The 10,745-nt window shown below is 54.7% G+C and overlaps 1 protein-coding gene across 1 annotated transcript; it reads left to right on the top strand.

The window, feature by feature from the left end:
• Nucleotides 1–813: 813 nt before the first annotated feature.
• Nucleotides 814–10,320, top strand: Gas2l2 (growth arrest specific 2 like 2). The gene is made up of 6 exons (XM_045159627.1): nucleotides 814–1,532; nucleotides 3,943–4,184; nucleotides 5,369–5,476; nucleotides 7,014–7,110; nucleotides 7,676–7,928; nucleotides 8,799–10,320. Exons 1-6 carry the CDS (start codon nucleotides 1,148–1,150, stop codon nucleotides 10,318–10,320), a joined length of 2,607 nt encoding a protein of 868 aa, XP_045015562.1. The 5' UTR covers nucleotides 814–1,147.
• Nucleotides 10,321–10,745: the final 425 nt, after the last annotated feature.

Below are 10,745 nucleotides of genomic sequence, written 5' to 3'. Positions count from 1 at the left end.
TACCTGATGTTTATCAATGTCTAACTGACTACAGATTTACTTTGTTGCTTGTTTGATTTTTTTCTTTTTTGCAACAGGGTCTCACTATTGTAGCTCAGACTGACCTTGAACTCTCAAGTCTCCTGCCTCAGCTTCCCAAGAGCTGGAATTACAGATGAGTGACCGTGCATAACCAGATGCATTTGTGCATCTGTCACCCTTGCCCAGAACATGGAAATAGCTTCAGTGAACTTAGGGACTGATGTTTTGCGTGTTGCTACAACAGTGCCTGGCACATAGTAGGCGCTCTTTGTTGACTGTATGCCTTGTTGTGGCCACGAGGGGTGGTGCTGTCATCAGCAGCCCATTCTCACAGAATCACATCATCAGAGCAAGGATGAAATAGCCCTTCGGAGAAGGGGGGATCATGGTGTACACAGGGGCTCTGGGAGAATCACTGCGTGACCTGAGGGTCTGATGCTTTTATACACATTCTCTTTTTGCACCTCAGAGAGGCAGGCTTTGTCATTCCCATCCCACGGTTGAGAACCTAAGGCAGTTCCCAGTGGGCTTTAGAACCTTGGGGCTTCCTGCTGTGTGTCTCGGTGCTCATGGACCCCCAGACGGCAGGACAGCTCCTCCTCTTTTCTCCCTCAACTTCCCAGAAGTTCCCACAGGGGTCAGCTGGGGTGAGAGCAGCCAGTTCCACATTCTCTGCCTGGCACTGGAAGGAAGGGTTAACAAGGAGTGTTTGTAGCAGCCGCTGTCTCCAAGGAGAGGAGAGGGAAGCAGCGGGGAGGCCCAGCCTCACCAGGCTTCTGGCTGGTGGCAGTGGCTGGTCCGAGTCAGCAGCCGACCTGTCCAGTTCTGGGAAGAGAAGATTGCCCTCAGCTCTACTTGTCCTGGGAGACGCTGACCTCAGTGGACTGGGCAGCTGAGGGTGAGATCGCTGCAGGGCCACACCAAACAGGGAAAGTTCTGGCAAGGACCGAGGAATGTGGGGAAGCTTGGGGCTGGGCCTGGCCTGCAGGCTGGAGCTGGTGGCAAGCTGCCCTCAGAGGTAGAAGGGGACCCCGGAGCCAAGAACTGCGCCAAGACCCAGCAGGAGCAGAGAGGCAGCAGTGGGAGACCGGAGACCCCGACTTCCTCCCCTACTTAGGTTCCAGCCATGTCCCAGCATGGGGGACACAGGAGGAGGTCCCGGACTCCAGGGCCTCCCAGGTGCAGCATCCAGTCCTTCAAGTCCAGCGAGCAGTACCTGGAGGCCATGAAGGAGGACTTGGCCGAGTGGCTTCGGGATCTCTACGGGCTGGACATTGACGCAGACAACTTCCTGCAGGTGCTGGAGACGGGCCTGGTCCTGTGCCGGCATGCCAACACCGTCACCGAGGCTGCTCTGGCCTTCCTGGCTGAGGCCCCTGCCCGAGCCCAAAGGATTTCTTTGCCCCAGGCTGGGGTTTTCTGCAATGAGGCTGCCCAGCCGGGTACCTTCCAGGCCAGAGACAATGTCTCCAACTTCATCCACTGGTGTCGCAAAGAGATGGGCATCCAAGGTAACCCAGCTGTCCTAGACTCTTAATTTGCAAGGCTGGGGGCCATCCGTCTCCTCTCAGGCCTGGGTTAGATCTGGGGGCCAAGAGTTAAGTTCAATAGCTATCTCTCTCTCTCTCTCTCTCTCTCTCTCTTTTCTCCTGTGTCAGTTTCCCCATCTCATAGTAGATCCTTGGTAAACATGTGCTGACAAATGAGCACATTTGTTTGTTTTCAACAAACATATGTGAATCACCTTTTCTGTGTCAAGTCCCATACTGGACCCCAAGCACAGGAGGAATGAGACCCAAGGCCCCAAGAATGTGTGACCTAGTAACACAGACAAAGACTCAGAACTTACACCCCAGGGTGAAATGTTCTCAAAGTCAACGTGTATGTGGGGGACACAGAGACCTGATGATGCGGCGCAGAGCCCTGGGAAACGCTACCCACAGGAAGGGGATTTGCGCTAAAGAGAGAAGCTTGGTGCAGGAGTTTAGGAAAGGCTGGCAATAGTGTCGCCACGTTACAAGCCTTCAGGACAACTCAGGTCATTAAGGTCCCTGAAAACCGGCTACAATGTCAAAATGTTGAAGTGTTTCCATAACTCTTAATTAAAAATTGACCATAACTTGTTTGTTCTAAACTTAATGAAACTTGAAAAAGTTTATTATTGCATGTAAAAAAAAATAAAGAGGGGCTGGAGAGATGGCTTAGCACTTAAGACGTGTGCCTGCGAAGCCTAAGGACCTCTACTCGATTCTCCAGGTCCCACATAAGCCACATGCACATGGTGGTGTATGTATCTGGAGTTCGTTTGCAGTGGTTAGAGGCCCTGGCATGCCCACTCTCACTCTTTCTCTCTGTCTCATATAAATAAATAAAAATAAAATCTTAAAAAATAAAAAATAAAGAGGCCTGGCACAGCGGCACACGCCTTTAATCCCAGCACACTGAAGGCAGAGGCAGGAGAATGGTTGTGAGTTTGAGACCAGCCTGGGACTCCCATAGTGAATTCCAGGTTTGCCTGGGCCAGAGCGAGACCCTGCCTCGGAAGAGAGAGAGGGAGGAGCTAGGGAAAGGGAATTCTCAGCAGGGGGACACCAGAGGCAAAGCCCAGGAGAGGGGCCTTGTGGGTGACTGGAGAGGCTGGGAATTGAGGGCGCGGGGCTGGGCTGGGAAGAGAACTCATGAGGCAGAGGAATGGCAGGGAGGGGCACATTACCGTCTCACATCTCCCTATCCTTGAACCCAGGAAGGGTATTGCGTCATTCTCGGGGGGGGGGGGCAGGTAGTGGAGGTGAAACAGGAGAAGGGTCAGGTTTGGGATAGCAGCTGTTGGCAGGGAGGAACAGGATTGGAGAGTTAACAAATGATTGGATTGGAAGTGTAGCCTAGGTATATATACAAGGTTTTGGGTTTCATCCCTAGCGAACCATACAGGTTAAAAAAAAAAGAAAGAAAGAAAAGAAAAAGTAAAACAACTGAATGCCAATAACTATTGATCTTTGTTTGTTTTTTGAGCTAGGGTCTCACTCTAGCCCAAGCTGACCTGGAATTCACTATGTAGTCACAGGGTGGCCTTGAACTCATGGCGATCCTCCTACATCTGCTTCCTGGGTGCTGGCCAACTTATCTCTCTCTCTCTCTTTTTTTAATTGACAATTTCCATAATTGTAGACAATAACCCTTGACAATTATCTTTTCTTTACCCCAAGGTAGGGTCTTGCTCTAGCCCAGGATGGCCCAGAATTCACAGTGATCTTCCTACTTCAGCCACCAGAATGCTGGGATTAAAAACATGAGCCACCACACCAGTTTATCTTTTAAAAAAAATATTTTTATTTATTTGTTTGCAAGGGGAGGGAGAGAGAGAATGTGTACACCAGGCCCTCCAGCCACTGCAAATGAACTCCAGGAGCGTGCACCACTGTGCATCTGGCTTTACATGGGTCCTGGTTGAACGCAGGTCATTAGGCTTTTCAGGCAAGTGCTTTAACCACTGAGCCATCTCTCCTGCCCAACTATTAGTTTATCCAAACTTCTCGACAACTCCGCAACATTCACTACATGCCTAGTTTTCTGAAGAAACCTGGGCTTGGGGGCTAGCCAGGAAGGAGTCAGGATTCAGGCTCAGAGGCCGGCTGTCCAGAGCCTGTACTCAAATCTGCCTTGTTCCACCTGGTCTGGGGGTTCACGTGTGAGGTGCTGGGGAGATGGGTGGGAAGTGCAAAGTGGGTAGGAGGGTACTGTAGGGGGCACCCTTCACCCTGCCCTGGTGGAGCCAGGGCCAGGCTGCGAGTTCCTTTGCTCGTCCCACCTCGGCCAAGCCGAGACTCCCTAAGGGACCCCTTGTCTCAGGATGGCGCCCAGGGCTCTCCTGGGAGGTCATCAAGGGGTCTTCTTCGCCCCCCTCCTCCCGCCCCACACCAGAGGTGCTGATGTTCGAGACCGAGGACCTGGTGCTGCGCAAGAACGTGAAGAACGTGGTGCTGTGCTTGCTGGAGCTGGGCCGCCGCGCCTGGCGCTTCGGGGTCGCGGCGCCCACCCTGGTGCAGCTGGAGGAGGAGATCGACGCGGAGCTGCGGCGCGAGCTGGCCCTGCCGCCCCCCGACCCGCCGCGGCCCGCGCCCCCCGCGCGCAGGCCCTGCCACTTCCGCAACCTGGACCAGATGGCGAGCGTCCCGAGCCACCCCGGGCCCCTCCGAGCCGCCCTCGCTTGAGCTGAGCCCCAGCGCCCATCCCCTGGGTCCTGGGCACGCCCTTTACTGCCCGCCCTCCAGGCCAGCACCGCACACCTCGCGCTTCACCCGGGGGCTGGCTGCGAGGTGCCTGGCTGGCATCCCCTTAACAGCTTCGCTTAACTTCTCCCCTGCGGCGCGGCTCTGGGCGAATGATTCAACCTCTCTGCGCTTCAGTTCCGCGACCTGTAATGTAGTCTGTAGTGAGCCAGCACCTGCCGTGTGTGGACGATGTCTGTGCACAGAGGGCCAAGCCCATTTCCATCACTGAAGAGACTGGGAGGTTCCTCTCTCCTGTCCCCTCCCCTCCCCTCCCCTCCCCTCCCCTCTCTTTCCCTTCTCCCTCTTTTTGCTTTCTTTTTGGTTTTCGAGGTAGGATCTCACTCTAGCCCAGGCTGACCTGGAATTCACCATGGAGTCTCAGGGTGGCCTCGAATTCATGCCAATCCTCCTACCTTTGCCTCCCAAGTGCTGGGATTAAAGGCGTGCGCCATCTCACCTGGCTTTTTCTCCTTTTTTTTCCTCCTCTTCCTTCTTGGTTTTGTTTTCCTCTTCCCTTCTTTTGCTAAATTGTCAGAACTGACCTCAAAGTCACAAGTTCAAAGCTGGGCGTGGTGGCGCATGCCTTTAATCCCAGCACTCGGGAGGCAGAGGTAGGAGGATCACTGTGAGTTCAAGGCCACCCTGAGACTCCATAGTGAATTCCAGGTCAGCCGGGGCTAGGGTGAGACCCTACCTCGAAAAACCAAAAAAAAAAAAAAAAAGTCACAAGTTCAAGCTTCAGTGAGGTTTCCTAGCTAAAGGCCTTGAGGCAGTGGACACGGGACTCTGTGGCCCAAGCTGGCCAGACTCCACAGCCCACCTGGTTACCTTTCCACCCCGCTGCTGCTTTTCTGCTGACTGCAGGGCACTGAGCCCAGGCGGCTGCCTCCCTGACTTGTCCTTGCTGGGTCATTTCAGGTCTTCTTGACTGTACTCGTCTCTCAGTCCTCAGCCCTAGCCTCAGCCCCAGTGGGATGGACCAACTCTGGAAATAGCGAGCCCCCCCACCCCCAATTAGCAAGGGACATGGGTGCCCAAACAGAGAGAAGGGCTGAGTCTCTGCCTGTTGCCCTCAGGTGCAGAGTCTCGTGAGCCACTGCACATGCCCAGTGCAATTCTCCATGGTCAAGATATCTGAGGGGAAGTACCAAGTGGGGGACTCCAACACCCTCATCTTCATCCGAGTAAGTCTGATGTGGGGTGGCCGAGCCGGCATGGTGGGTAGAACGGGGTTTCTTTCCATGGAACCCCGGCCTAGCCTAGGAGCACGGAAGCCACCACGCACCCCGGGTCACTAGGCCTTGAGGCACGCCTTTTCTTCATTGGGGATCGCTGGCAAAACAGGCTCACCTGTTCCATCTTCCTGTCAGGGCACCAGAACCACCACCCTGTACCAGTCAAGTGTCTAGTGTGCCCTCAAGCAGAAGTGGGGTATTAAGAAAGGTACCCTTACTTGTCCCTTCTCTCCACCCTCCTCGCAGGCTAAGTTAGAGCAAGGGACCTGAGAAGCCAGGTCTGTGTTCAGGTCCAGTCCCAGCCACATGGACCGCCAAATCCACTCCTTAGACCTCCAGTCCCAGCCACATGGACCGCCAAATCCACTCCTTAGACCTTAATGTAGTCCATTCTGCAGAATGAGTAGTAACTAAGTCTGAGAGGTGCTGGCTACCAACCCCCAGAGCTGGCTGCACCTCCTCAGAAGCCCTCCTGAGCCCAGGGGTGTGGCCGGAAGCCCTCTGGCACCGAGTGTTCCTGGGAGCAGAGCCAGCAGCCAGAGGTGTGTAAGAGTAAGGAGCCCTGGCCTTGTCCCGGGGAGTGGGACGGGGTAGTATTGGCTCTGTCTGCCACACAACACAGGGGCAGCGCCAGAGATGTAAGGCCAGGGAATCCAAAGCAAGCTGGCAGCAGAGGGAGAGAAGGCGCATGGTGGCGCACACCTTTAATCCCAGCACTCGGGAGGCAGAGGTAGGAGGATCACTGTGAGTTCAAGGCTAGCCTGAGACTACATAGTGAGTTCCAGGTCTGCCTGGGCTACAGTGAGACCCTACCTCGGAAAAACAGAACAATAGCTGGTCGTGGTGGTGCACACCTTTAATCCCAGCACTCGAGAGGCAGAGGTGGTAGGATAGTCGTGAATTCGATCGAGGCCAGCCTGAGACTACATAGTGGATTCCAGTTTAGCCTGGGCTAGAGAGAAACCCTACCATGAAAAACTGAAAAAAAAAAAAAAAACAAAAAAAGGTGAGAGAAGGGTGTGTCCTGGACCGGGGCGCTACGCAATCCCTCGCCTGTGTGATCCCTTGTCTTTGTCCATTGTTGGAGAAAACTTGTTTTCTTTTTTTTTTTTTTTGAGGTAGGATGTCACTGTAGCCCAGGCTAGCCTGGAATTCACTATGTAGTCTCAGGGTAGCCTCGAACTCACCTACCTCAGCCTCCGGAGGGCTGGGATTAAAGGTGTGCGCCACCACACCCTTCTTGAAACTTCTTGAGAGTTTGACACTTCCCACCCCCAGCCCTTCACAAGTGACATCTGATGCCAGTCCTGTTGGTGACTAGACTGTAAAATACACTCTCCAACCACACACGTGTGCCAGATAGCATCTAAGTGTGCACACGTAAGCCGATGGGCATAGGTGTGAGCGCATGCCAGAAGCCTGCGAGCTGCTCCAGGAAGAGAGGATGCCCTTCACCTGGCTCTCATCCTCAGCTTTGCCCCCTCAGATCCTCCGGAGCCACGTGATGGTGCGCGTGGGGGGCGGCTGGGACACGCTCGGCCATTACCTGGACAAGCACGACCCCTGCCGATGCACGTCTCTCTGTGAGTCTCGTCCCTGTGGGCTGGTTGGAGAGACACAGCTGTGGGTTGGGAGGCCCAGAGCGGGTAGGTCGGACCTCCAGGGACGGAAGGAGTGCAGGAATCCGTGGGCAAGGATGGAGGAAAAATACTTACTGCTGGGCTGTGGTAACGCAGTACTAGGAATAGCCACAGGGTGGCGCACGACACACGCAGAAGCAGGTTTTGGTCAGGGCAAAGCGCGTGGCATCCACAGTGGAAGCACCAAAGCAGGACTTGGGAGGTTTTCAGTGCTTTCATAATCTCCGTCAGCCACTCAAGCCACCCCAAATAAGTAATCGAAATAAAAGCTGTCGCCTTCCAATACAAACACAGCTTTCAACAAGTCCCCCAGGTGGGCCCTCTGACCAGATTGGGTCCCCCTAAAATCCCTCCTGTAATGAAACTCTGGGGTTGCCATTATAGGTTTCAGTGTCCATAAGGTGAGACGAGGAGCGTGGTACCGCTGGTGCAACAGTGGGCCTTATCTGCAAGAATTGAACCCTTCCATTTTTTTGTAATTTTTTTTCCTGGGGAACTATGTTGGTAGCCCACAAACCAGGCAGCTTCTTGAAGGCTCCAGTGCCACCTGTGCAGCATGAAGTGAGGGTGCAGGATGGACCCTCGCAGGCCCAGCCTACGATGACCATCAGCCGCTCACAGAGCCCACTGCCTCCAGTGGACTGGAGGACATACACCTCTTCAAGCAGAAAGCTGAGACCCTTCACCCTCTCCTCTCCCAGATCCCGTGAAGCACCGGGAGCAGGGGCAGGGCCGCTGAGAGAGACGGCTCCATTCCTCAGGTATTCTCAGAGGCCTCTCCTCCTGAGATAAAAGGAGAAATGCCCCCGCTCCAACAGAACCTCAGGTTTGCCAGGTTGCTGGGGCATGCCTATAATCCAAGCACTTGGGCATCCAAGGTCAGAGACTGAGTTTGAGGCCAGCCCGTACAATTTAGGAAGATCCTGTTTCAAAATATAATTTTAAAGGGGGAGGGGCTGGCATGTAGCTGAGGGGCACGGCACTTCCCTAGAATGCGCAAAGTCCTGGGTTCAACCTCCAGCTTCACATAAACAAAACAGAAAAAAAAAAAAAATCTCAGGTGTTTGGAACAAACAAACAAAAAGTCACCCAGGGCTTTGAGATTATCCAGTCACTTCATGTAGCTGCCCATTTCAGACAAGGAGGCTGAGGCCCAGAAAGGGACAGACATACCCAAGGGCCTTTTACCATTTCATAGTAGAGCTGAGACTGAACCTTACTGCAAACACAGTGACATCTAGCCTGGAATCATCACTTGAATGATCTGAAGTCACCTTCTAGCTGCTGCACTGGGAACAGTAACTGCTGGGGAGGGGCTTGTAGCCAGTCTTGGAGAGGAACACTTGTTCTACAGACCCCTTGGTGTTCCCACGGGAAAAGAAAGTCCCTTCCCAGAACCTGGAAGCTTCGCTTGATGCCGCTGTCCGCCCCAAGTCTCCCTTTGCAGCTTGTCATTCCCCTGCCCCCTTTCTTTCCAAGGTAGGGTCTCACTGTAGCCCAGACTGACCTGGAATTCACTATGTAGTCTCAGGCTGGCCTGGAATTCACAGCGATCCTACTTCTGCCTCCTGAGTACTGGGATTAAAGGCATGCGCTACCACACCAGGCTCAGCCTGTCATTCTTTTTTCAGGTCCCATGAAAGGTCACTCACCCCATCTCAGAAATTGCTGTCAGCTGGGGATAGCCTTCCCAGTCCCCAGTTCTCATCCATCCATGGGGCCCGAGATCCATGGGACAGCCAGTCAGAAACCAGACACCCTGGCGAACTCCCCGGGAGAAGGACTCCCACATCTTGGGTTCACAAGGAAAGAGACAGCTGGGGAGCCCACGCCAGGGTTCCCACCTCCCAGAGACTCCAAGCCCTTGAGGCCGCCAACAAAGCAACATCAGCAAGTGGACCATCTCCCCCACCTCGTTCCTCTAGCCTGATCAAGCCCCCGGGCACATGGCTGCCTCAGCGGGGAGCTTCCCCCCAGCTCAAGGAGCCTGTCATGAGCCGATCGTCATCTCCCAGCAAAGGACTCACCAAGATCCCCATCCGGATGTCCTCTGCTCGACCCCCCACCCCAGCAAGAAGCTTTTTGGGAACTGAAAATGGAGGTCCCATGGCAGAACTGAGGGGAGACCCTGTCCCATTAAGGACTGTCATTGGGAACCTCGCTGGGTCCAAACATGGAAGAGCAAGGCTTGAATTCCACAAGGCAGATATCCAGGTCACTGCAGATGGTGGGGCATCCCAGGACCTTGGCACACAGGAGCAGGAAGGGAGGCACGCTTCTCTGCCCCTGGGCAGGACCAAGGAGCAAGCCCTCTGCCATAGCCTTGAAGAGGACATTGTGGCCAACATGACGCTGCTGGAGATAGGGGCTCCTTGTCCTCAGGGCACAGAGTCCAGAGTTATCCCTCGAAGCGGAGTCTACGTTCCCAGTCTGGGTGGGCGGTGGCCTCAACCTGGAGGTCCTTATGACAAAGTCATACAAGAGCTTGCTCAGGGACCCCCACCTCTCCTAAAAGTGGACCCAGGAGCCTGGAAGAAAGTCCCTGCAGGCTTCCCTAAGCCAGCTGTCACCACAAGCCCAGGAATCCCCGAGGGGACACTGGGAGTCAGAAAGTGTGGGCCAAGGACAAAAGAAAGCCGGGACACCAAGGGCTCCAGAGTGAGCGCCACCTCACTTCCAGGGGAGCAGGACTGCTCCGCCCCTACTGTGTCTGTCATCTCAGAGGGGCCCCCGCCTTCAAGCCCAGACCCCAGTTCTGACAAAGCCAAAGCCTGTCTGGGCAAGGGCAAGAGAACACTCCGGACACCCCGGAAGGTCCCGTCCATCTACAAACTGAGGCTGAGGCCCAGGATCCGGCCCCGTAGAGACCACAGACCTGAGAAGCGACCTTCCAGAATTCCCAAGCCACTGGCCTACCTCTGCCTGGGTCCAGCTAGGGCACCCCCCAGGGACAGGCTGTTGAGAGCTGCGCTGGGCACTAAGGGAGGGGATGCCTGTCAGGTGGGGGGAGCATCTGCTGGTGAAAGGGAGGAGGAAGAGAGGAGGAGGGAGCCAGCTGCCCGATTGCACAGTGGCCCCCAGCCTTTGGAGGACCAGGGCCCTCAACAAGTTAGTCGAGCCCCCCTCCCACCCGAGAAGGAATCCTGGGTTTGAAGAGCCCGCAGATGGGGGAGGACAGAAGCTTGAACATGGGGGATGTTCTCTCACTTAACACAGGGCTTTGACCTGGAGTGAATTTGAGCAAAATGAAGCCCACTCCAATTCCAAAATGAGGCTAGGGGCAATGGGTTACCTCATATCTTGTTGATCCCCTCCCAGGACATTGGCTTCATGATATTTCTACCTGTTCCCACAGCTATATGTTATTAAACACATGTGGGTCTGTCCTGGAGCCCAGTTTCTTGAGTCCCCTCCCCTAGGAGTGTGCAGGAAGGTGCAGCTTCAAACAGATGTCTCCATCACAGGGGATGAAGCCCAAGTCAGAGGGCCTGGCCACAGAGGCAGCTTCCTGTTTGGAGGCTGAGCCAGCCTGGCCAGACAGCTCCTCTTCCCTGGAGAGCGATAAAAGGCTGTCCAAC

Source organism: Jaculus jaculus, chromosome 9 (genome assembly GCF_020740685.1).
Source record: "Jaculus jaculus isolate mJacJac1 chromosome 9, mJacJac1.mat.Y.cur, whole genome shotgun sequence".
NCBI lineage: Eukaryota > Metazoa > Chordata > Mammalia > Rodentia > Dipodidae > Jaculus > Jaculus jaculus.
The sequence above is the reverse complement of the archived record's forward strand: the minus strand, read 5'-3'. Positions and strand labels throughout refer to the sequence as shown.